This window comes from Pangasianodon hypophthalmus, chromosome 12 (assembly GCF_027358585.1).
Source record: "Pangasianodon hypophthalmus isolate fPanHyp1 chromosome 12, fPanHyp1.pri, whole genome shotgun sequence".
NCBI lineage: Eukaryota > Metazoa > Chordata > Actinopteri > Siluriformes > Pangasiidae > Pangasianodon > Pangasianodon hypophthalmus.
In genome coordinates this window covers 8,683,201-8,710,804 of record NC_069721.1, presented here as the reverse complement: position 1 = coordinate 8,710,804, position 27,604 = coordinate 8,683,201, and the positions used below count along the sequence as shown (strand labels likewise).

Here is a 27,604-nt window from a genome sequence, read left to right as displayed (position 1 = left end):
CTGTGCACAATGTGAGCTCCATGAAGACATGTTTTGCCAAGGCTGGAGTGGAAAAACTCGAGTGGCCTGCACAGAACCCTGACCTCAAGCCAACTGATCACCTTTGGTCATCGTCTGACCTCACTAATGCTCTTGTGGCTAAATGAGCACAAATTCCCACAGCCATGCTCCAAAATCTAGTGGAAAGCCTTCCCAGAAGAGTGGAGGTTATTGTAACAGCAAAGCGTGAACTAAATCTGGAATGGGATGTTCAACAAGTGCGTATGGGTGTAATGGTCAGGTGTCCACAAACTTTTGGCCATATAGTGTACGTCAGAACTGTTTCCCACCTTCAAATATAGAATAACACAATATTTGTTATATAACCTACTTGTTTGTGGACAGACACATGACAGTGCCTCCTGCTGAATAGCCTCACATCATTTTATTGGAGTGAAAACATAGTTACTATAGTTTTTCAGTAGTGTGAAAAATCCATTTGAATAAACATTTTTTAACAAGAAAGACTCACAATCACTTTATGACAAGTGTTTGCCAATGGAAATTTACTATTAACAGTAGTTCGTGCTGTTCTTCACTACCAGCTTAACTGAAATCGTTATATAAGTTATAGAATCGCTGTGCAGCCTTCCTGCTAAAAAGCCTAGGGTTATGCTGACTAGCGTGCATGCAAGCTGGTTATTTACTGTATAAGCAATACTTGAGCATTGAAAACTTGAGCATCTGAAGTTAAAATGACATGACGCAGCTAATTTCAGGGCCAGAAAAATCTAAACAAAATGTTTGAAATGAAAAACAATACATAAATACAGCAACAGCAAAAAAAAAAAAACCTAGCCATATCCATTGCCAATACCGCAAACAGTTTTCTTAAGGTATCTTTAAAATAATTTGATTATTATAGATCTTATTATAGACTGCATAGATAAACCCAGCTGCTGGCTCATGCTCTCCACCCACGAGCCACAGAGTGTCTGAAATCTTTTGTACACTTTCCAAGCCACAGGCTTCAGGATCTTGAAGGAATATTAATTATGGCTCATTATTGATTATCAATTATACAACTTTAGACAACTTTAAATTGGTCAAATTTCTTATAATACCGCTAACACTGACTCTTCATCTTTCAGAAGAGTAAGGACATCCACAGTCTCGATGAAAGGATATTTACAAAAAAAATTACCTTTGGTTTCTGTTGTTTGAACTATAACAAATCTTTTACTATAATTTAATGATTCCAGTAACTAGACTTTTCTTATACTACTCTTTATTGCTAAGCAACTTAGATATAAACTATAATCCTTAAACTATTAAATGTAAAAATAACTAACTATACTCCGTGCTGGAAATAGAAGGATGAATTCCCATTTCTGGGTCTCTACTCCACAAGGAAGAGTTGTGGGTGTTTCCACTTCCTATTCTTATAAAGTAATGTTAGGTTAATCACTTTGCATTATTTTCCTGAGAGTACTAGATAATAGGCCTTAGGGTTTACAAATGTAAATCAGACTAAATTGCTACAGCAGTGATGTCTGATGATGTAAATGATAAATGTAAAGCTGCTATGAGACAATTTCCACTGTAAAAGATGTGCTATAAAAACACACCATTCTAACATTCTAATAAAACATTTTATATCAATTGGCTTTTGTAATATTATCCAAAGACTAGTTTACAAGCCCATCATGATACTGTATATTCTTGTCATGCCATGTAAACTCATAATGATGGTGCCATGAAGCGCACAGTAGACATTACTGGACAGCAGTTCTAGCCTAGGAGTGTTCATAGGTACGCCTTAAACTCCCAGAACTCCTACTTACTTGTGCTTTAAGATGAATAAGTGAATAACAAGCAAGGACACTTTCTCCAAAGCACAGTCATTCTCTGACACGCTTTCTCTTTCAATTTCCAGCTTTCCAGCTCACTATGCCTCTCTTTGTCCTTTTTCTTTTCACATCCATCCTCTCTCCCTCCATCTCCCCCCTAATCCTATACATCTTGAGTCTGAATAAGAAAAAGAAAGTGGAACAGAGATCCCAAGATCTCTCACACGACCTTAAAAAAGTAGTAACATGTTAAAATTGTTTGATGAGAATTTACTGTTTTGATGTTTCAGAATGAATGCAAATAAAATGTTCTGTTTTTTTTATTATTATTTAGGCACATTGATCAATTAATAATCATTTTTGCTGCAAATATTGTGGCCATATGTTAATCAGATTATAAAAATGATGTAAAAATGATATAAAAGGAAAATGATATAAAAGGAATAAGCATTGGTTGCATAAAACACCACAGTAGTGTTATAAAACATGTTTAAAATGGTGTCTTCACACAAAAACTTAGTAGAATAAAATCTTTCCATTTTCCAGAACAGCTTCAAAGTGCACTCGTGTGTCAGGAAGAGATGGGTTGGCATGCTCAGCGTTTTGGCACCGTGTCTTCGTGCATTCTTTCAGTCCGGGCAACTAGCAACTGAGCTTGGTCTCCAGCCTTCTGAATGAGCTCCCTGCCGCTAGATGAGACAATAATAACCACTGTGTTAGGCTTTACAGTGATGAATAATTCCTCACCTTGCAGAAATTGATTTTATAATTAATAGAATTTATTCACATCTTAAATTTATAATCGTGATTCGAGTGACTTTGCATAAGTCAACTCACGTGTGGTAGTCCAAGCCAACCAATCCGTGGCCATTCACCGCCAGAAGTCGATCTCCTGGCCTCAGTCTCTGACTCAGAGCTGCAGGAGACCCCGGGATCACTGATTTAATATAAATCCCGTTCATCTTCATTGGTGTTTCCTGATAACACAACAAATGGGATATTATTTCACAGACTCAAACTGGAGTTCTTGAGTAGGTTCTTTAGTAGGTCTGCACAATATGGACAAAATGCTATACTGTAACTATACAGCTACATGGGATATGATTTCCATTAAAATCGCATATAAACATTGTGGTTAAACATTGGTCTACACTATTTTGAGTGTTATTATGTTTATTGGACGTCAATCTCTTCGTTCATCAAAACACTTAGAAACACTTATGTAGAACATCTGAGACATCTGTTCAAGATGTCCACAGTGCACATTAAAATTTTGTCTCATTTTCATATTACAGTCAACAATCAATATCTCATTTATATTTATTAAATATTATATTGTGCAACTCTATATTTTAGTATTATGTTTTTTTGTGTGCTTCTGAGTCATTTTCACTCAGTTATGCACCACTTATTCAGATATTTTCCCAGACACCATGAGTCCTGCAGTGAAAAATCAAAGCTACATTCAAATGAATGGGGCTGCTTCAAAAAAAAAAAAAGAAAAATCAGTTCTGCACTCCACCACATGGGGGTGCACTTTACATAATATGAGGGGAAGGAAACTTTTTCTTTTCTTTTTTTTGAGAGAGAAGAGAGAGAGAGAAAGTTACCAAAAGTTCTCTAACTGCAAAATAAACTGGACAAATGTGTCTGTATTAATATCATAAACAGACTGATATTCAAAACATCTTACAAGAATGATGTTTCTCAAGTAGCTCCAGAATCCTAATAAAAACCTCAGTCAGTTGTAAAAGAAAAAAGATAACATGAGAAGACCTACTTAAAGGAACAGTCTGACTAAAAATGAAATAAATTTAACCCATTAATGCAAATGTAGTCAGTAGGCCAAGACAATAATTGTATCCTAATCTTCCTTTTATAGTTTTGTACAAGAACTAAGACGGCAACAGAGCTGTAATGATAGCTGCCAGTTTAGCATCCTCAAACTACAGGTCTAAATCAAAACACATATGACTCAAAAGACATTATTCACCATAGTTTGAAAGACCATGGATGTTAACATATTTACATTTATAGCATTTAGCAGATGCCATTATCCAGAGCAAATTACATTTGTCATTTTTATACTACTGAGCAGTTGAGGGTTAAGGGCCTTGCTCAGGAGCCCAGCAGTGGCAGCACTGGGAATTGAACTCATGACTATCTAACCAGTAGTCTAACACCTTAACCACTGAGCTACCACACACCCTATGTAGTTGAACAAAATCAAACTTGAACTAGGGTGGCATAATAGTGTAGCATGTAGCATTGCTGCATCACAGCTCCAGAGTCTCTGATTCAATCCTGAGCTTGAGTTACTGTCAGTGGAGCATTTAGTATGTTTTCCATGTGCCCATGTCCATGTTCCTTCAAGTTCTCTGGTTTCCTCGCACCTCCCAAAAACATACGAAAAGGTGGATTGGCTACACTAAACTGACCCTAGTTGTGAATGTGTGTATGTGTGTGTCTGGCGTATGGGAATACACACTGTTGAAACCACTTAAGCAAGTCTATTTGAGATTATTTAACAGCTCAAAGGAAATTGAGGAAACTGTGTGATTACCACTACTCTTGTAGCTTCAGTGCAAACAAAACAAGGAAATTACAAATAAAAAAAACATGGCTGTTCGACAACATTTAATGAAAGGGGGAAATGTGTGTAAGTTGTGTAAATTTCATTTTAGCCAAACTTTAAGCCCTTTAAGGAAATAAGGGGAAGATCTTCCTATCAGAAAGATCTCCTCCAGTTCTTACCACTCCATCCACTAGAGACAGTCCAAGTCCTCCAGGGCCCTTCAGCAGCTCCACCACAAACACTTCATCATCACCGACTTCATGCCTTCCACATCCACCTACAGATTCAACCAATTTAAACATCATTCAGTCAATACAACGACTATTGGATTAGATCTTTCTCATATTATTAGATCTGTTATATTAATGGATTCTATTTAATCTACAACATAGTGCTGCTAAGTTCCTGAACTTATATTCTCTAATATTTCCTGAACTTTACCAGATGTGTGTAATAGCATCTCTGTTGCGTAGCTCACCTTCCTCACAGCACTGGGGAGTGTGATGGTGGGACTCCATATCTTGGCATTCGGTCTCGCAGTCCATCCGCTCTGAGCTCAGTGGTGTGTTAGGTGGGGTGAGCAAGCACGAGGTTTCCAGTGCCGAGTGCTTAGTTCTGCTGTTGTGGCTCGCCTCTTTGTCCTGTAGATCCAGAGCCTTTATCTTTTTGGTTAGCAGAACTTCACACATGCCCTCGTCACCTGATACTGACGAACAAGTGGAAGAATCACAGTTCTTAGGCACCATCAATGGTGTGTGTCCTTGTTCTAGACGGGCTTTTGGAAGAACCTCCATTATAGTGCATTTGGCTTCCAGGGGGATGGCAGAGTCACGCTACACAACAGATAGTAAGAGGTGGACAGTTTCATTTGAATAAATAAATAAATAAATAAAAAGTCAAGTACCATGGGTTAAAGTTAGAAGTAAGGGCGGGGTTAGTGATTCATCCTAAATCTTTGTGAGATTCAGGAACAGTTTTCTAATTCAATTTTCAATTCTATTTCAAATTTGTATCCAAATTTTACAATAATTGTAGTTTTAAGGCCGCTGCTTATTATATATATTAATAAACAGCCATTATTAGGTCTGTATTTGTAATCAACTCTCTTTAATGTTTCACAAGTAAAATCCAAATGTCATGTTTTTCTTTAGCTAAAAAAGAGCAAATGATGCAATTACAATTTGCTACAATTATGGTTACTAGCCTAACAAATACAAAAAACTATGTTGGAAATTATTTCCTGTCAACCTAAGAATGATTGGCACCCTGTTAGAGAATAATTGCATAAAATATACATGACACAATAATCACAATAATGTTTGCACAATTTTTAGATAGTTGAAGAAACTACTAATCTACCAATCTTTTTATTTATTTATTTATTTATTTATTAATTAATATTATATATATTTTTAAATGTGTAAAAAAATTATTGACACCCCAAAGAATATTTAAATTATATACTGAAAAACTGCCATTATTAAAAAAAGTACTACGAAATTTTAGTTCAAAACTTGCCTCTGCTAGGTGCAATAATTCTGGAGCGGGCTGTAATTATTATTAAATTATTAAATAAATTATTATTATTAAATATTACTGCTTACCTGAGCACACTGTGCAGTTGATGCTCCAACATTAAGTGTCTTGATGACTGCCTGAAGCTTTACAAGTTCTTTAATGAGGCTTGTATCTCCAATAGGCTTTTTTAAGTTCAGCTGAAAGCCATCGATGGGCAGGACAAGAGGCGGGTGGTTATCAAAGCTCTCCAGAATATCAGCTGGGGAACAAAAAAAAGGAGCATTGTGTATTTAGTGTAATAACACAAAAACAATTCAAGCTCAAACTGGACTTGCTTGGAATTGCTGCAGTTTCAAATCACAGTAAGTGAATGCATGATACACCAACTGGAAAAGGTCTTGAGCTTTCCTGTGTGAGTCTAACAACAAATCTGAGATCTGCTTCTGCAGAGCAATATCACTATCATACATCAATGTCACTGTCTACATCTCTCACCAGTTCGGCATGCTGCGTCGGCGTCGGCGCTGCAGGGCGTCCATGAGGAGGGGCTGGGCCGGCGTGGGTTGTACTCCCTCAGCATGTGGTGAAGCTGAGCAGGGCTTAGTGAGGAAAACTCTGTCCTCAAAGAACCCCATGATGCCTGCACAGAGGAACACATGGATTTACTTAGGCAAGTTAGGAACAGTTTGTAATTTTTAGAACCCTCTGTTGCATGTAAGGCAACTGACCCACCCTCTCTGTTGAAAATTACATCTGCTTTATGAGTTGATTTTCAAAGTAAAGGGATGGAGCTGAGCAGATCTGTTTCAGCTCAGAGCAAACAGATTAGGTTTTGAGAGGAAGTTAATTTCTGGGTAGGAAAAAAAAAAAACCTGAGGTGAAGAAACAAGCCAAATCCATTGGAAGGCAATATTGCAATTTTCTAAGGACCATTTTCTAAGGTATCTTTGTAGAAATACATTACAAACTGCACAAATTTCTTGACATCCTTGAATTTTAACGTAAATTTCACTAGTTACTAGTAGAGAACATTAACTGCTGAGTTCTAACTACTCACTAATGCTGCTGACGTTAAATCAGCTCAACCTGCTCTATTAATCTGAACCCATTCAGTAACCATTTAGATCACCGAGCTGTACCTCTGACTAAGTTAGGAAGGTCTAAAAGTAACAATAATGTGTCCAAATGATTTATCTGCACATAGCATTTGCTTTAACAGTTACACTTAAAGGCTGACCATAATTTGCTGCTACAGAATCATGAGCTCACTATTAGTGAATGAGTCAGATCACTTTCAGCTGATAAGAATATTGCCATTTTTCTCATCCAAGGAAGCCACACAATTTAGAGCATGTAGAATGTAGTGCAGTGTAGCATGAATGGTGACATTCACATCCAGACAATGAACCATGCTACAGAATAAAAAAACCCGCACTTGATACATGTAGGCAAGGCTTATCCGCCATGTCATCTTTATCTGCCGGACTGAATGACCCTTTGTGTTCGCCAGTCTTAATCCTTTAATGGTTAATACTCTCTGTTAATTATTTCTGACAACTACACTAATTCCTGATGTCTATATGGATTATGTTGAAAGACGGTCAATAGAAATTTGTAATCGGATGACAACACTACAGGATGGTTCTGGGTACGCCAACAGTCGTCCTTGTATTCATTAGATTTTACAAGACTGCAGTCAGAGGGAAGTGTTTCAAGGCTTGAAAAATGCTTCTGTTTGCATTTCTGATTGGCAGCATGTGCAGGAGGGTCCAAAAGAACTGAAGTATCCATGAACACTGTCCAATTCCTGTCAAAATTGCACTCAAATTTGAGTTACTTAATAGATTTCATATCCTTATTTATTTAAATATTAAGAAGCCTGTACTTTTATAGTGTCATAGACAGAGAACATTTGAAGTAGTGATCTACAGTATGGGCCTGATGTAGTAAGTAGTTATCACCAGATTACAGGAGGCCATATTTGCCACTAAAAATCCTTGAATGTTATGTACGAAACTTGTGTAAAAGCCTAAACATGCATGTGACGATCATTATATGATATAAAGAATAAATTATGCATACAGTATATACAGACTCATTTTACTACATCAAGCGACACAGGTCACTTATCCCAAAGGTTCAGAAAATGTAGTTTGATAGCCTTACCTTAAGAAACTACCATAGATTTAACAATTTATACTTATTTGTATTAATTTGTACTCATTTTTTCACCTCCTAGTTGTGTATTTATTTTTCATAAGTGATAAACTGTTCATTTGGTCAGTCTCGGGATTTTCACATGACTGGTAAATTAAAATACAATTTTTTTTTTCTTTTCCATTTATATTCACACATCGTCTCTGACCTGCAGCAGATGTTCTCGAGTGGTGGCCAGCAGATTGACAGCGGAGGAGAGTTTGAGGAGGTGGCTCTGTGCCAGTTCTCCGAGCCCTGCCGTGTAAGCCCAGTCTATCAGCACATCCAAATTTGCACGGATCTGAACCCCACAGGACCAGTGGTAAAAGTGCCCCCCTGATCCTTCATACAAACAACATACAAGCGTCAGTATAAACAAATGTTACAAAACCAGCTTGCCATGTATACACTTACTTAATCAGAACATTTGAAATGAAGACTTGTAAAGACCAACAACAAAGACTTGTAAAGACTGACAGAGATTGACAGACACTGATTTTAATGCTCAGGACACAACTGCACTGAATGAAAACAGTGTGTACTGGACAAAACTTGGGAAAGGAATTAATACAGACATCTCTCTGTATTGGTACCAAATGTAAAAGAGGGGTGTCTTCTGTCCCTATATGTCCCTTCTGCTAAGATGTACATCATATCATTTCAGAAAGAGAAAAACCAATAAGAGACTGTTACCTCTCTCCATGAGCAGGTTGAAGAGGAAGGCATTGACAAAGAAGAAGAGGTAAGTGAAGAGCTGTATGGAAATTTCAGGGTGTATGTGGAAGTCTTTGATGAGATTCAGTGTCTTTGTAAAGATGTCCAACACGCTGGCCACTTCATCAGGGATCTGCACCTGCCCTTTCTCTGAGAAAGGATTGCTGTCTAACAGGCCTGGGAGGACCGGGTACAGGAGCTGTGTGGGAAAAAATCATATACATGACAAACTAAGATCTTCAAATAACTTCATTATGAGAACAAAATGAAATAAAAGTTCTGCAAGAGAAGGGTTTCAAGATTTCAGTGAAAATTCACCTATGCAGATTCTTTAACACTTCGCTTCTGTTTAGCTCAACATAACCCATCTTATATTAAAAGTGCATGCAATACTAAAAATATTTTTTTTCAGTGAAACTTTATCCTGATCAGGATCCAAAGATTATCCCAGGAACGCTGGGCGTGAGGCAGGAATACACATTCATACACACTTTCCCACACTCATACACACCTAGTCACAACGTAGCATAGCCAATCCTCTTATATGCATGTTTTTGGGAGGTGGGATGAAACCCAGGAACCAAAAGGAAATCCATGACATGAAAGTTGACATTAATTCCCATACAGTGAGCAGGTTTGCAAAGAAGAATAGGCAAAATGGCTATACACAAAGCTTAGAGGGGTGAATACTTACGCAACCCACAAATTTCTGCTCTTTTGTTTACTTAAGCTTTGTGTCACAATAAAAATATTTTACACCATCAAATGTTAGACACAATGTGTAAATCAAATGAGAATCCCAATCCATTTCAATTCCACGCTGTAATTCTCCAAAGTGTGGAAAAGTAAATACTTATGCAAGGCAATGTAAATATTGTTGATATTGCTAATAATTGAAGTAAAAATGTAACATATTTTATTTGTACTATTACAAAATCAACAGAAATCACCTGGCACAATGAGCGCTCTATTAGAACAGAACAGAACTGAACAAAGGAAATGCCATTGCAGAAAGCAAAGTGCACCATATCTAATCCTTATCAATAAGCCGAAGGAGAAGATTTGCAGAACATGAGGGCTTCCTCTTTGCTCCAAGACGATAAGAAGGTCTTCCATGCATGGGCCAAAACACTGAAAGAACGCGTGATAGTAACCCTTATGAACTCCAACACACTACAAAACAATGCACAGTCGTCTGTTTCATCTAACATCCTTCCTTTCCTCTGTCCTATTCTTCCCTTCATCCTGACATGTCAAAAAGTGGATATATAGTAGTCATGGTGTACAGGTTCTGTATTTCATATTAGACATGTACCAATAGAAAACTCGACAATTAAATCTCGACAACTGACACTGTATTTTAAAACCTGTACCTGTTCCCTTTGAAAGTTTTGACTAATCTGAGGCATCACAGTTGGAACATTTTTCAGTGTCATCATTATATGCCATACCTTCTAACTTATGCTAACATAGATAAAAAAAACAACAACAAAAAAAAAACAGTGAGGCATTTTAAAACAGGAATAGCATGTCATCAACATGAAATCAACAGAAATGATTTCTGATAATCGAGGGCTTTGACTGACTACAACCTTAAGAGCTGACTAATAGTTACTTTCATAAGCCCTGTTACATTTCCTAGCTAAACTGAATTAATCAAATTATTGCAGTTTATATCACTTTCAAATTCTTGATTCTTATTGGTCAGAAGCTTTTGATTAGTTTTTTTATAACAACTAATACTGGCTAACAACCAACTAACTAACAACTAAAATACTGACTCCAAGGTTTGTGTTAATGTGTTCTAGTAATGTATTAATGTGTTTATATTAATATGTTAATGTACTCTAATATACTATCGTTTCTATAGTAACAGCTCACACACAGGAACTTGTAAAGCATTTGTTCCACACCGTTTATTGTAGCCTATTTATAAAGATTTTAAAAACCGTTGTTTTTTAACAAAGGAACATGTATAATCATTGATAATTTGTCATGAGAACGATTTATGTAAAGAAAACATTTAATATTTATCAAAAGAAAGACAGGAATTGTTTCTAGCTGCTCTGCTACTAAGCAGGGACTAACTTGTTTGACAGATGTTGGTCCATTGGGTTTTATGCAAGGAATAAAACACGACGAGGCATAAATAATCAATGATGGATTGGTGTAATGCAGCCCAACGTAAAGCAGATTGATTATTAGATTATTTTGCGATAACAGCATGTCGCAGTGTGTTATTCCCTTTACACCACTACAATCTGCCAACACTAACAATGCTTATTTCTAAAGAACACATCATACTTTTTATTCATTTATAGTTACATTTAATGTTGTGGTCTGTCTTGTGAAACAAGGTAGTTCCTGTGCTCACTTATGTTATAGCAGCCAGGAACAGTCATCTCCTCACTGACCCCTCTTTTTTCTCTTTCATGTGTCATTCATTCATTCATCTTCAGTAGCTTTATCCTGGTTAGGATGATGGTGGATCGGGAGCCTATCCTATGAACACTAGCCGTAATGTGGGAGAATTCACCCCAGATAGGACACTAGTCCAGCACTGGGTACAATTCCCACACATTAACACCTCATTCACACCTAGGGGTAGTGTAGTGTAGGCCATCTTCCACAGCAGGAGGAAGCCGAAGAACCCAGAGAAAACCCATCTGCCTCACAGATAGTAACCTGAGCTCAGGATCGACCCTGGACTTGTGAGGTGGCAATGATATCCACTGCACCACCATGCCACCCTGCAGCTTGTCATGTTCCCAAGAAACCACAACGTCCTTCGTCCTGAAGACTTGGAACAACTTGTTGGAAAACTTCGAGTTACAGCCTTAGTGTTACAAAGGGCTGACATTGCAGGTTCCTTTCCAAAATTCTAAATGTCTTGTCACAAAAAAAACGTCACCATATCAACAATTACACACACTTTTAATCCGTTTATGTGGAGCGTCAGCCAAACAAATCCCTGTGTAAGTTACTATAGGGACGATAACATATTAGAACAAGCATATTAATATAAACAAATATAAGAAGTCAGTAGCATTGTGGTATACGTCTTACAGGTCATATATGTTTATCAGCACATGTCAAGTACAAGCCTGCTGAAGGGGAACCTCTTAAGGTTTTTCGGAGGAACATTAAGATTTATAGCAGAAGACCAGCAGAAGCAGCTCAGAGAGAAGAGCCTTGTAAAAAAAAAAAAAAAAAAAAAAAAAAAAAAAAAAAAAAAGCTTTCCACTCATGCCTGTGTGCTGCCCCCTCTTTCTCCAGCTCAACACTTCTTTATTCTCTGTATGCCCAGACATGACAACGCTGCCTTTGTTCAGTCCATGGACAGTTGTATCCAGTCCGTACTTGGCAGTGGTTTTAACCCAGGCCATCATATATGCAGTATACATTCTTAAATTGCTGCACTGCTCGTGCGTGGACACACTCTTGGCAACTGCTGGCTGCTTTGGCAACCCTGTTGCAAATAATGTAGAGATCATTCATTTCAAAAGTACAAAACGGAGAAAAAAGTAAGAGAAGAGCAAAAAAAAAACTAACAATGGCTCCTTATTTCAAGATGTGTGATTAAAAAGAAAAAAAGAAAATGATTTGTAGCTGTTTGGCAGCTATCCATCTACTGCATATCAGGCATATGTATATTTAATAATTCTATACACAAAATGCACTGAATGTTTTTTTTAAAACCAGACTATTTATTATGTTCCCAGAAGCACCACGAGTGTGTCCTTGCCTCTGGGAATCGCAAACCCACAAACACACCACGCTTTTATTTTCCTAAGCCAACCAGCAGCTGCTTCCTTTTCTGTTAGATAGAAAGTCCTAGCAGGCCTACAAATTAGACAGAGAGCTGCAAATGTTATTCAAGCTATAAACCGTCTGTTGTCTTTCCTACTGGTCATGTTTGCATTTGGTTAAAATTTCCTATTAAAAATATTGACTATACCTATGGCACGATAGATACTAGATAGAATTTACGTTATTTTTCTGGATTATTGTAGAAACTGGTGGTACTCGTACAATGTCATTACTGAATAAAGCAGCAGGCACTTGATTTTTTATAGAACACACCTAAAACTCATCTTCAATGAGTGCTCGTACGTCCTGATTTTAAGATGCTACAATGTTCCTGCAACAAGATAATGATAAATTCAACTTACTGGGTTAACAGGCCAGCTAAAATGGTCAACTAATATTGATTACACAGTGCATTTGGTACATAATGAGCTCTGCCAAGCTCATGATTTAATAGAAGGAATTCTCTGATGAGAGCAATGTTCCAAATCACAAATCTGCCATGAAGTATGCTTCCCTCAGACCAAGGCTATCCCAGACTCTAGACCCTAAAGTCCCTCAAATCAGCCGACGCCTATGGAAATCTTCCCATGGCAAATCATCTTCAAGACCAAAGTTGAACTGAAATGTCCCAGAAACCAAAGATGAATTCAAATTTTCCCAGAGACGGGACGCCTCAAGTAACTTTCCAAAATGGAACATGGAGCAGTTCCCAAATGCAGGCTATGCCAAATTTAATCTGAATGATCAAGAGACAAGGAAGAAAAATTCAATTCAACAGTTGCTTTAGCAAAGAACACATGGACAGGCACCTTAGAACATCCCTGTTTACCCCCACTCTTAAGTCATATCCTCACTGCATATGATACTTTTCTTTTGGTCTGAAGCTCACATTTTTTGGGCAAACTTTTATTGAGCTACTTTTTTTTTCATAATACCAGCAGGCCTGAATTACAGCACTTTTTCAGACTGTGAGGTTTGGGACACTGCTTTTGGATAGTTAAACGTCTATGTTAGGCCTGTTATTCTGTTAAACCAGATTTCTTCCTTGTTCTATACTACATGGTCGATAGCAGAGGTTTTGGTAACTGTACTTAATATAAACAGGAGACAGAATGAACATTAGGAAAAGGTTTTCTAATGCTTCAAGGCTGAAGGGAAGCTGGAAGATTGCCCACCTTCCACTGGCCACAACGAACAGTTCAACTGAAAATCCTGAAGTAATTAAAAAGGAAGCTTTTTGACTTTGTATGGGACACAAACTTTGTTAATTTAATCAGTATGCCTACAGCCAGGCCTAGTAATGCATTCAGCATAGGGAACATATTATTACAAATCTCGCTTCAGCTCTGGTAGAAAGAAAACTAGCCATGTGATAAGGGCAAACCATGACTTACTGTGCAGTCAGGTGTTATCTCCAACTGAATCTGTGCAGTATAAACAGTGACTACCTAAAAGCCTAGTGATTTGGGGCACGAGACACACATCTCAGTTCCTGGATAAGTGTGACTTATGTCCTGTTCAGGAAATGGATGTGCAGTGTCTTCCTTCATTTCATGGAGCATCTAACAAGTACATTATTACAGCAACATGACACTGACATTGACCTTTACAAGGATTTGTCTTTCCTCATAAACAAAATGCTGGACCTTTTGGTTTCCTGATAATGTAAAACACCTGTACCATGAAGGAAATGTCTAAAGACAAGGAATTTAGATCCATAGTGTCTTGGGTTCATGTTAGTAGGCTAATAGATTATCCATACCATTTCCAAAACATATTCTGAATGTCTAATTTGTCTGGAAGTGCCTTTAAATTCCATATATTTCTATATGTTTACATACCACTTCTAAAATCTGAATTAAAAAATAAATAATTGAAAAGTGAATGAAATGTTTTACTATTGAAAATTGTGGTTTGTCCTCATTGGGTTTGTCAAAAGCACATCTAAATTAGCCACCTGCAAGCAGTCGAAATGATGAAGTACTTAGTTCAATATGAATGCTCCACATTTATCTGATACACAATGCTACTGCTATAATGCTGCTGCTCTCCAAATTGATTCCCACCTTCGTGATAGTTTCTCATTCATTCCAGCCCGAGAGCTACAAAACAAACTCACATGGCATGCTGTGCTAAAGTTAGCCCAGGATTATTTTTCTTACTCAATCTCAGTGCTTACGAAAACAGCGGGTCCTGTGTGATAAAACAGGCAGCTATTATCCACAGAAGCCAAAGTGACTGGGGTTATTTAACAGGCACTTCACGCCAAAGCAGAAACACACTGACCTTGGTGAGGTAATACACACACTGCTGGAAGGTAAACATAATGACCTCCTCCAGGACTGTCATGGCCTCCTCGCTGGCAGGCCGCACAGTAGACAAGCGCAACTCCAACACAGCTTTCAGGAACATGTACACAGAGAGATTATTGGTCGATAATGAAGAATGTCACCCCTGCTTTTAATTATCATTCGGTAAAATAATTACCCATGCAATCTTCCTCCTCTTCCTCCTCCATTCGTGAAATCCCGTGCAACAAGCAAGGCACTTCTTGATGGATGAAATGGAGGAGCTCGATGGAGTTGGCCATCCACAGAACAAGCGGCTGCAGGCTTCTGAGAAGGTTCTCCGGCTGCAGCTCCACTGGATCAACGCCTTCCCTGTGAAGTGAATATGCAGTTTTATATCCAGGTATGAAATCAGGAATTCACAGAAATTTTGGACACCAAAATGTGTCAAAAATGTGAAAATGAGCAAGGCATAAGTAACATTTTTGAGCAAAAATGTTACCCTAGACTCTTCCACTCCTGGATTGTTACACCATTTAAAAAAGCATGACAGGCATGTCTACATACAAACTACATAAAATAATTTTTATATTATGTTCTTTGCTGTACTTATTATTTTTTCTGTTTTTCATTGTAGTTTTTTGATTAAGCATAATACTTTTAAATAATGATTTATAATTTTCAAATGCATACTAAAAAAACTGAATAAATTGTTACAAATTATGCAATAGTAAAAAAAAAAAGTTATTATTAATAGTAAAAATCCAGCACTTGGTTTTTGATTTTCAGTCCAGAGTGTCCCGAATTTCTGTTTTAGTTTCAGCCAAGAATTTTCATTATAATATCTATGAATATACATTAGAAATAGAGAAGTTTCCTGGATACACTGCAATTCTGTCATGAAAAATTCTGCACTGATGTACAAAACATCATAATCAGACATATGCGTAAATATTATTAGCAGCACCACTCAATCCTGATGAAAAAGAAACACTGTGGAAACGCTTTAAGTAGAGTGTCATTCAAAAACTATAATAATGGACAATTGTCTGTATGAGTTCTTTAGACTGTTAATTGGTCTAGCGTTTTAAACAGGTTTTACTTTCCTGCCTCTGGTACAGGGTTCTACATGGAGTCTTTATGGCTTTGGGACAAACCCTTCATAGTACTATTTTGTCTAAGAGCATATGCTATGAATGACAAAATTTATAGTCCATTAAATTGCTTAAACAGTTCTTAGAGCTTAATATAATAGACAGTGACAGCCACACACTTAAAAATGGTTCTTTAACGGTCCTTTGGATAATTTAGAGTTCGTTGAGGGTTCAACCAGAGGGACAAACAAAGATCCCTTAAAGTGAAAACCATAAATCAAAATCTAAATTGTTGTTTCAGAGCTTTTTGTACTGGTCCCTTAGTGTTTTGGACACCAATATGATACATATCTGAAAATAAATGGCTTTGGAGATATTCCCGTTTTAATTTTATAGTTCGTCACTTCTGGGAAAATGATCAAAATTTTTTGCTGATTAATATCTACTCAAAACTTCATGATGGTTCAATTAAATGCATTAAATGTTCTCTAGAATGTACTTTACTGTATGTCCCACTCCCAGAGGTGGGTCTGGCTCTCCAGTACTAGCTTGTTAGCAATAAACATGGTTTGTCAGTGTGTTCTTGGCTGCGGGTCTTTTCACACACCGTTGCTTGGAATTGCTCCAAAAACTTTGCTATTCTACTGTCATGATACTGTCAAGTACTTCAACATGCCGTCATTCTGACTTCCTGTTTCAGATGGAAATACATCAACCTTTGGAATCAAATCACAGCTAAGAAGCCAAGGGGCCTTTAAGGGTTCTAAGTTTATTAAGAGTGTAGTTATGGCATGTTAGTTCCTAACAGTAAAATTGTGAAGAAGAGACCTACATTTCAGATTGAATAGCTGCAAGCTCCTTCGCCCTTTCCTGTATGAACATAAAAACAAGAAGTACAGTTGTGAAGACATCGAAAGAATTGAATATAATTGACTCTCTATTAATATCTGAACCTTACCAGTACAGCTATTTGAACCTCATTGGCTATACGTAGCAGAAGACGTCGCAGGTCGGTCATGGGAAAGTGTGTGGCTGATTGCTGGAGGCATAAACACATCAGGAAAGATGGGGTGAGCTTGTGCAGGTCTTCATGATGGCCTACCTTTGTAAATATCTCCTCCAGGACCCGTGTTTCATGCTCTACGTCATAAAAGAGGATGAGCTCTTGCCCGTTTGTGTCCCTCAGGCAGGGCAAGGTGCTTTCTGCAGCACAGGGTGTTCCTGAGCCCCCTGACGTAGACAACACACATGTCTGATAGAGAGGAAGTGACGTGGGAGGATGAGGTTGTGGTGGGTCATGCAGCCATGGAAGAGCTACACTATGAGAGTTGCCCAAAATTTCAGTGTTGGGATCCTTAAACATGAAGAGGTAATTCTCGCCCAAGCCTATGACATCTCCCGAATGAAGCTCCACCTCTTGGTTGACAACAGCTCCGTTCCTCTTGACCAAAGCACCATGTAGGGGCTTCAGGACGGTGCCTCCTGGTCTTTTCCTGTCATCTTGCTGAAAGTCAGAAGTTGTGACCTGGAGTCTCTGAATGCAGCAATGCTGTGGTTGGATGTCAGGAGCCCAAAGAGTCACACCTATAGCTGGCTGCTCTTTCACTCCATCAGACTGCTCAGAATTACGGCCAAAAACTGTACAGCTGCTATTTAGGGCATAGATGATGAAGTCCTGAGAAAAAGATCAGATGGAATATTAGTTCTAGGCGACAATGATGCAGAATTACTAAAATCAGAGCTTTTTTTTTTTTTTTTTGCTTGGCTTGATATGAACTTTTAAAAATCATACTTACAGTATATCACAGACTATTTTCAATCAATGATTGTTAAAAATCTCTGTGGACTCTCCAAATATGGCCTGACACGTTTGTGCAAAGCATGCTGGGTACCATAGTAACTAGACATTGATGGATTTATTTATGCTGAAATTTCCCTTTTAAAACCTCTTCGTCATCTAAAGTATTACAGTATTAGTATTTAGATTTACGTAAAAAGACTCTATCCTGATGGCAGATGTGTATTCATAGTGTTGTAACTAAGAAACAGAGGGAAGATGACAACAACTAAAATCATGTTTTTCATGACTATAAAAGTAATATGACATAAATGTCTTTTTCATTGGTCAGTAGAGAAATCGAGCCAGGAATTAAACTTCATGTACATCTGTTATTCATCTTCCTCTCACAGTCACACACACAAATAAATCATACACACAAATAAATCAAAAGAAAATCCTGGCCACAATTTTTTATAGAGAGCTCTTATATCTAAAGAATGATCTAAAAAACTAGTTTCCTCTTTACACCAACCTCTATGTGTCTCGCAGATGTGTTAATTTGGACATTTCACATATGCAACTCTGTACAACGTGAAAATGATAACAGCTCTCTACTGCTTGCAGATGAAACTCTGATGATAGACTGATTGGGAGAACCACTACTGCAGACAGCAGTGAAAAATCAGAAAAAATGTAGTTCAGACAAACTTGAAACTAAAAGCAGAGCCCTGAATAGGCGCTGAATTCTGCCTTGAGTCGATAGTGGTTCAACCACCAATTGTGAACAAGCCAGTTTTAGTAGACACTTCTTTTATTTTTCTCCGTATTAACTGGATTTGGTTAATATTTAAATTATAGGACAATAAATAAAGAAATAATCAGCAACAGGGTGGTATAATGCAGCCTGACGCAAAGTGGACTTCCCCGTGTCAGAAAACTTAAAGTAAAATCTTTACCTCTGACTATCACAAAGCACTGACACTGGAGACTCCTTCTGAAAATCTGAAATAAAAGTCTCCTTACAGGAACATTTCCTATATCAAATATTAGACACATTTTTCAAATCAGTTTGTGGAGCGTCGCTGATACAAGTCCTTGTGCTCAATGTTACTATAGAAACGATAGTGTATTAGAATAAGTGCATTAATATAAACCTTGCAGCCAGAACTACTGTCCAAGCTGCTCTGGTATAGAAAATAAATCGACACTTTCTGACCAATAAGAATGTAGTATAACATAAATGAATAAATAAGCAGACCACCAATGTATGCAGAGTCCTACTTTAAACAAAAGAAGAAAAAGCTTGTGTTATAGTAGTTAAGCTAGTATGAGTAATGAGTAAGTGAAATAGTAAATCTTGTTTTATATTACTACACTGCTTGTTTCCTTTGAACTACTTTAACTAGGCACACAGATTTTAACGCTGGACTTAGAAATGGACGCTTCACTTCCCTACTACACCTCATCTGTAGTAAATGTTGTGGTGTGCTAATCACTCAACAGACAAAGATAATCTGTCAGGAAATGTGTCCACCCTCTGGACACCCAACATTCAGCACACTGCTTCCTGCCTTGTGTTTTTCTGCACACACAGCTGTTTTTCAGAAGATTTTCCCTTCTGCTTGGCACTCAGGGTCTCTTTGTGTTCTTTTCCAGTGGGATCGAGGGGGTTATGGAATAAAACATAGTTCCATGGCACACTGATGTTACCCGGCCCATACTGACCCAAAGCAAGTCAGTGAGCTGATACACGCTTCTGATTAATAAATACCAGAGCAAACAGCACTAAAGAAACATCAGAAGTGCACAAACATGTTTTAGACATGCTCAAACAGGAATAGGCATTCCACTTAAATAGTGTTGGATGTCTGGGAAAATGCACTGCTTGCAATGCACTGCTTGCAAATCTCCACATCAGGAGTTCCACAAAAAACAGTAGAACTTATGTTGGATGAGGCAGAAGGGGGGGAGAAGCAAGCAAGTGAGGGGGAGGAGGTGTAGTAGAGGTGGGGTAGATTTGTAGTACCTGTCTGTAACTGAAGCCCTGCAGTAGCAGGAAGTAAGGGAAGTGCACGGGCGGGTGAATGGAATACTGTGTGTAGTTGTCATCGCCGCTCTCCGACTCTTCTTTTCTGCCAGCCGCACAGGGAAGCTCTTTGTAGGCCTCCGAGTCCTCCCCGCCCGATTGGCTCGTAAGGCTCTGCTGGGGCTCAGGGGAGGGTCTGAGATCTGCTTCACTGAGACTCCTGCACAGACTCAGCCCGATGTCTGTGGCAGTGCCACGCCCGCCTCCGCTGAACACCACAGACCTCCCCCGTGAGCGTGTCTTCTGTAGTTTACGAGCCTGCGCGTTGATCCCTGGGAAACAAAAATGACAAGATGACAAAAAAGTATTCACGTGGCATCTCTGGAAAGCTATATAAAGTTGTGTTCATTAGAAACCCTACCATGGAATTCTAAACTAGCAAGTGCAACTGTAGAAAGTTGTGACACAGCATTATGCATCATCATACAGCACAAAGATGAAATGAAATGTCTGTATAGAACAAAGCCATTTTAACTGGAGAGTAAAATAAATAAGTCAGTAAACACATTAGGCAATCCTAATTTCTATCCTGAAGGGAGTGGTATCTTCCAGGATGACTCCGCCCCATCCACTGACTGAATGCACTGAATGGTTTGATAAGTATGAAAGTGATGTAAATCACATGCTATGACCTCTTCAGTCACCAGATCTCAGTCCAGCTGAACAGCTATGGGAAGACAGTGTGTTAGACATTGCTCTTCACCACCATCATCGAACGTGTTACTTTAATGGAAACGTGTGTCATGTATTGAATTCCATCTTTGAGCCTGACAATTGTTACAATTGTCTAATAACATCTGATATTGGATGAATTAGTCTTGTGTGTATTGTTACTGCTCCTTTATTTCATATACCGTATTGCGCACATATGTCTTAGGCACATGCAAAGAAATGCTGTAGAGCGAAGACGCCTTCAAAAATAATGAGATTAAATGTTTCTACATTAAAAGAAAATTACTATAAAGAGCAAACTCTAATAAATGAAACAAAGTCAATATTTGGTGTGATGACCCTTTGCTTAAAAAAAATAGTAGACTCATGTACAATGTGCAGTTTTATAAGGAAATGAGCTGTAAGTGTTACTGAGCGTCTTGCAGAAGCAGCCACAGTTCTTCTGGAGACTTTGACTTTCACACTTGCTTCTTATTTTTGCAGCAAAACCCAGCAGCCTTCGTTATGTTTTTTTTTGTCTGAAAAGTGTCTCTTATGTAATATGCTGCTTTCTTTGCTTACATAAAGAAATTTTTCTCTAGCATTTAATTTTGTGCTGGAAAACTAATGTTTGGAAATCTAGAATCAATAATGTAGAAGTCATAAAATAAAAATCTAAAGCAAAGTTTGTACTAAAAAAATAGGGTGCCTAAGGCTTTTGAACAGTACTGTATATAAGTGTAAAATAAGTTTAAGAAATGCAGCTCATGTTAGTCAACAGGCTTCGGACCTTACTATATACGAGCGTCTTTCATAAAAGATGTTCTAGAAGATGCAGAAAATCTGTTGGTAAATATTACAGAGGACCTATTGCTGTACCTGCAGTCACTGTGTCCTTGTCTTTGGAGATCTTTTCTTCAACGCTGGCTCTGCTCTGGATTTCAAAGCGCCGAGCGTAGCCTTCTCTGGGCTTCCAGAGTGACTGCAGGAGCAGCGGCCGCTCGTTGTCTCCCACCACACGCACACACTCGCTCCTCCATTCTCGTTCTCTGATGCAGCCGATAACATCACAAAGGACGTAGGCATCAGCATCCGCCTTGTTCAGAGAGTATCTAAGAAAACACAACAGAAGTCATAGACATTCATATGTTTTTGTACAAGGTATTCAGGATATGAATTGAAAGAGTGTAAGATCTTGATAGTGGACTTTTTATATGGTGATAAGATTATTAGTACAGGCATGCGTATAACAGGAACAGCCCAGTGGTGCAGTGGGTAGCATTGCTGCCTCACAGCTGCAGGGTTCCTGCCACAAAACCTGAGCTCAGGTTTAATGGAACACACACGAAACAAATTAACATTCAGTCTTTTTAGAGAATGCTTCCATGCTTCTGCCTGATTGCTGATTTTATATGTACAGTAGTATTATAGACTCCAATACAAACACACTCTCAAGTATACACACACACACACACACACGTTTGCCTTACTATCCTTGTGAGGACCTTTCACTGATGTGATTATTAATGCAGCTAATTAATGCTATGTTACACCTAAATCTAACCCTAACCATAGCCTCAATAACCAAAAGGAAACATTTGGCGCTTTAGGTTGTTGTTTTTTTAAATAAAAGTTTTAGTTTTTGTATAAAAATAACAGACCAATTGTGCCTACAAGGTGAAAACTGTCAGATATTTCTATGTTTTTGTGGATACTTGGTCCCCACCAAGATATAAAAACATGGGGCATGCACACACACACACACACACATACACACACACACACACACACACACACAATGAGTCTAGCTGTGGAATGGGAGAAAAGTGAAAGAAACCCACTTTCTAAAAATCCGAGTCAGCATCCTAGTGGTTAGCATTCATGGTTTGCACTGCATTGAAGGAATTCATTTCTGCTCAAATTTCCCTCCATCTCTAACAAAAAATGGGACATTTGGCATTCAGACATTCAACTTAACCCGAACAGACATCTGCCCATGTGCACAATGGCTGTTTCATGCTGATTTTCTTACTTTCCCCCACACCCTTTAATAGTATTAAGCTATAACCCCATAGTTCAACAGCTCTGAATTTGACATCATTGTGAATCCCATCCTAAAGCCAGCTCACACTGCATAACCTATAGCATATAGCATATATTTAGAACATTCTTCTTTTTACAAACAAGGATTATCAGTTAAGTTTTGAAAGGAAAAGTACAGAGATTGGTTCAGGAATGTTTGGGGAGATAAACTGGCTTCCATGCTCTGGTATGACGTCACAAATGTGGTTTAATGACACTGTTCGAGCCATTTTCTGCTCTATAAGGAACAGGACAAAAGACAGAAAAGAGGCTGTAATATTCAGAGAGAACTTGCCTGCACCCATAACTGAACTTATTCATTTGGCAGATTTGATTTACATGGAAACCAGGATCCAATCCTAGCTTGGATGAGCAGTTAAAGGTTCATGGTCTTTCTCAAGGACCAAACAGTGGCTTTCTGCCAGGCCTGGGACTTGTTCCTGAAGCCACTATCAAAGAAGCTTTACCACTAAACTACTAGTGTTCCTGCTGATGCGTCATTATGGTCTGGTTAACTAAAGGTTTCTGTGTATAAAAATGTTATTAACTATATTAACATTATTAACTTTATTCATTTATTAACAGGGACTATAGAGGACTCCTCTTTCACATGAGCAAATGAGCAAGCCGTCCATTTTGTGGGTTTGCCTTAATGAATATGCAGTTTCAGGCCTTTCTATCTAAAGTTGCAAAACACAGGGTGCTGTCTATGCACATTGATTTATTTTGCATCTGCAAAGGATCAGAGCTTGCTTGTGCATATTAGTATGGCCACAAGGCAGGTATAATACTAGTGGAATTCATTTGAAGCCAAAATTATACCATTTGTATACCAATTATAACATTTGTAATTATAAAAAAGTTTAGCAAAAATATGCCCTAACAAAACAAACATGATGCTTCTCAAAATTATGACTTATTATTACTGCTGAAGTTGGTTTCATATTAGGTATTGAGTATACCTCCAATGGTGAAGGCATTTAAATAGAGCATTTGAAAAGGTTTTCATTCACATATAGGCCTACGTTATTAACAGACTCACACTCATATATTGAATTGGATTGTTATTGTATTTCAGACCAAATTTTGACACATCTAATTTCATTTAGTCTTTCAGTTTCTTTTTCGTCTTCCAGGAGTAAAATGAGATCTGAAGATCTGTGAAGCACATGCAAAAATCTTATGCACAAATTATATTCTCAGCCTACTTTGCATGTTATGTCACTCGCACAATCCTTCTTTGTAAGTCACCCACAACACGTCCATTAACTGTGCACATGGTCAGATTGCTTACGCAAATTAGAGCTCGTTATTTGGGATTTTTTGAAAATCAATCCTATGTGTGAATTTTAGTAGTATTTTTAGTAGTATTTTTAGTAGTATTTTTAGTAGTATTTCAGACAAGGTTATTACCAAGTCAGTTATTTTGGAAAGCCATTTAATATCTCTAATGGCAAAGATGCAGTGTCATGGGAGAGGGCTTGTGCATGGGCGTTTTACTCTAACTGACATAAGTGAGTAATAAAAATATCAACGTTTCAGATGAAGCCACCCAAATAAGCACAGGAAGCTCTGGTGTCCTCACCTCTCGAGTGCTTCTTTCACCAGCTCTTTGGCACTGGAGTGGGTTGTAGCCAGGACACTCTTATAGTTGGCACCTTCGCAGATCTCGTTGCCAAAAATCTTCAGGATTCCTGGTGCTGTTATGTGACTGGAGAGTTCTGAGGGATCGTCTGTTACTGATGGTTCTTCTCCAGCTGTAGCTATGTCCCCACGAGCCGAGAGCACACTGCGGCTGAACACAGCGGAAATGCGGTGCTGATGCCGGCGGATTCTGCTCTTGGCTGGTTGCCTGAAGCCCACGCCTTCTGCAGACATGGCAGTGCCACCTGATGAGCTGGATCTGGGTAAAAGAGTGAGAGGGGGTCAGAACCATGTCGACTAGAACCATCTTAACCTCCTACTCAATCTAGAACCATATTAGCCTCCTTCTCAACCATCCTGCTATGGTCTTCTATTAAAATGGACAGGAGCAAGGAACTTTTGATGGGACGTGAGACTGGAACTCAAACTTGAACATGCGTAAACCATGTACTTTGCTTAATCAGAGGCACAAGGGTCCCCTTTCAGCACAGAGAACCACACCAGCAATGTATATTTACTGCATGCCATATTTGAAAAATATTATAAAATAATACTTCCTGTCAAAAATAAAGTCTATTCAAAAACACTACAGCCAAGTTCCACACATATAATGAATGCCTTCAGTCATCAAAGTCTGATAAATGTGTGGTTCAGCATATACTTCCTAAACATTTAATCAATTTTATTATTTTATTGACCTGTCAGTCAAACCAGAGAAGTCTGGAAAACCAGGAGTGTGGAAAATCTTTATGATTGTATTACAATATAATTCAATAATAATAACCAGTATAATTGTTTTACTACCACTATACATTAATCATACTATTAAATCGATCTGATTTGTATAGTGCAACACTGTATGAGTGATTAATGGCAGTTTAGCCTGTATGCTTATATTATAGATTTTCTTGAGATACAACAGAAAGAAAATTGAATAAAAGTCCTTTGTGTAATTCGTACAGTATATGAATGTATATTACATGTAGGCCTACTAAAGTCAGTCTATTTTTTTTTATTCTGTCTGAGTTTGTTACACACCTGAGCAGGGGTGGACTGGGAACAAAAATCAGCCCTAGAAAGTGTATCTATTATTATGACATCCTGCACAGTTTCTGCCCTTCTTGCCTCATGCTTCATCTGCTTTAGTATCACCTGATTCCACATAAACAGCAGCAATCAAATAAAAATACATGAAATTAATTATTCAGCTCATTTTGTATACTTCAATCATTTCTTTGATAAAGCATTGATTTACTTGGTAAGCAAACAGTCAATGGCTCAAAATTATATTCATCAGGTAGCACAGGTGCTCCCATTTCAGAAAGCTTGGAAACTAGAAATGATATATGAAATGATACATCATAAGTAGGGTTTCTGAGTGGTAGTGTCCTAGTGCTGGCCTGCTATACAGTGTGTGTGTGTGTGCGCGTGTGTGTGTGTGTGTGTGTGTGTGTGAGACCTGTCCCCAAGCATGCATCAAAGAGAAGAGAATAAGGGAAAAAAAATTAAAAACATTGGCCCGCCCAGAGGAAAATAAAGCACCCGCTGGAAAAATTCCTGAACTTCCTGATGGCCAGTCCGTCCCTGTACCTGAGCCAGGTAAATACATACTGCAGAACTGCAGATCTCTGCTCTGTCTGAATTACCTTCCATAGTGTCCAGCGTCTTTGATATTTTTGGTCCTGCTAAAGTCTTCGAGTACATAGATCAGGTGACTGGGGAAGTAGATCTTCAGGAGCACCTTCTCAGAAATAAAGGTACCAAACTGTACTTTTCCTTGTCGCTGAGGTGGTACTAGCGTTTACCTGAGGAGGTGAATGTGAAGTCATGTCCCTATATTTACCTGTTAGAGTACTCCAGTGGTCCTTTAAAAGTTTAATATGCACATTTCCAGGTGACAGATGCATACCAAAGGTACAGTAGACGTATTTTTGATGGTACGACCTCAGCAACAAGGAAAACCACATTCTGGCTCATTTATTTATGCAGACATGGCTGACTATAAGAGAACACTGATTTACCTGACTCAGGTGTGTTGGAGCTGGAAAAGAATAAAGCCATGGACAGGGAACTGTTTGGTTCAGACTGCAGATTCAAGAGTCAAGATTTGTATTTGTCACACACAGTTATACACAGTATATAACTTGCAGAAATGGAAGCCTGGCCTACTCCTCTTTAGACTGTGCATTAAATACTAAATGAATGTTAAAATTTAACAGTCAGAAATGAATAAGGAATAAGACAAGAACAACAGCAGAGGTGACTTCAGTCTTCACACACTCACTGGACAGATCCATTGCTGTGTTTGCGGCTCAGCTTGGACAGGCTCCTCTTGGCTGCACTGATGGGTGCTGCTGCAGGTGACGGAGGTGCGGTTCCTGTTCTCCTTAAGGTCCGCTCACTCCACGTCATCGTCACAAGAAAGCTCTCTACAGGCAGCGGCTCTTCGAAATCATTCTTCAGAAAGAAAGACAAGACAAGAGCTCTGTAGCACTGATACTCCAATGGGCATGATGAGAAAAAGCGAAGAGGTTCACTTAAAAAATAATAATAATAATAATAATAATAATAATAATAACTTTGTGCAATATTAATGCGGGGGTAATTATCAAGGTGCAAACTTTGGTTGCAAGATTTTGCAGAAAAAATAAAAATAGTGACAAAAGACAGCAAGGTAACCACTCTGGAGAAGCCAGTCTGACTCTACCTCTACCTCTGACTTGCCCGCGTCTTTTAAAGCGCAGCACTGCCTGGAGCTATAGGCAGGGTTGCCAGATTGTGTGACAATTTCACTCCTAATCTCAAAGCCAATCCTTCTACAATCACCAGTTTATACAGCGTAGCAGCTTCAACTACAAACCTGAGAAACATTATTCCAAGCCAAGTTCATTTACTAAAACAAGCACATTTTGCAATCCAGTAAGTTCTACAGAGCCTGTCCTACAGATGAGGGGAAATGAGACCAATCTGGCAACGCTTTCCAGAGGAAGGGAATGATGAAGCTAAAGGGAGGGTCTATGGCTACTTTCGTGTCACTTCATCTGACTGACTTAAAGGTGCAATAGTCGATTTTCTGTGTTACTTACTTGTTAAAATAACCTGGAAAATACAGTCAGGTTCATAAGTATTTGGACACAATTATCATAATTTTGCCTCTGTACTGTATACCATCACAGTGGATTTGAAATGAAGCAAGTGTGATTCAAGTGTAAACTTTCAGCTTTAATTCAAGGTGTTTAACAAAAATATTGCATTAACCACTTGGAACTATAGCCATTTTCACAGGCTCAAAAGTAATTGGACAAACTAACATAATCATAGATATTAGGATTATTTG

The 27,604-nt window shown here is 38.3% G+C and overlaps 1 protein-coding gene across 2 annotated transcripts; it reads right to left on the bottom strand.

The window, feature by feature from the left end:
- Window positions 1-399: 399 nt before the first annotated feature.
- radil2b (Ras association and DIL domains 2b) lies at window positions 400-26,990 on the bottom strand. Of its 2 annotated transcripts, XM_026915474.3 has the most exons (17): window positions 26,847-26,990; window positions 26,552-26,724; window positions 24,209-24,526; window positions 21,421-21,653; window positions 19,831-20,162; window positions 16,983-17,699; window positions 16,857-16,894; window positions 15,130-15,302; window positions 14,929-15,041; window positions 8,812-9,031; window positions 8,288-8,460; window positions 6,418-6,562; window positions 6,009-6,181; window positions 4,883-5,237; window positions 4,584-4,681; window positions 2,667-2,806; window positions 402-2,518 (listed from the first exon to the last, which is right to left on the bottom strand). In XM_026915474.3, the coding sequence occupies exons 2-17, from the start codon at window positions 26,677-26,679 to the stop codon at window positions 2,425-2,427; spliced, it is 3,450 nt and encodes a 1,149-aa protein (XP_026771275.3). In that variant the 5' UTR covers window positions 26,680-26,724; window positions 26,847-26,990; the 3' UTR covers window positions 402-2,424. The 2 variants fall into 2 exon arrangements, with proteins under 2 accessions (XP_053094881.1, XP_026771275.3); XM_053238906.1 differs by lacking the exons at window positions 26,552-26,724; window positions 26,847-26,990 and adding an exon at window positions 25,306-26,510 and having other exon boundaries at window positions 400-2,518.
- Window positions 26,991-27,604: the final 614 nt, after the last annotated feature.

Bases quoted from the DNA above. Each gene is read 5' to 3' on its own strand.
- radil2b (XM_026915474.3), bottom strand. From the start codon at position 26,679: ATGACGTGGAGTGAGCGGACCTTAAGGAGAACAGGAACCGCACCTCCG. The intron at 20,163-21,420 runs GTACAGCAATAG...TTTGTTTCCCAG, and splicing joins CAAGGACACAGTGACTGCAG to GGATCAACGCGCAGGCTCGT. The intron at 6,182-6,417 runs GTGAGAGATGTA...TTTGTTCCCCAG, and splicing joins CGACGCAGCATGCCGAACTG to CTGATATTCTGGAGAGCTTT.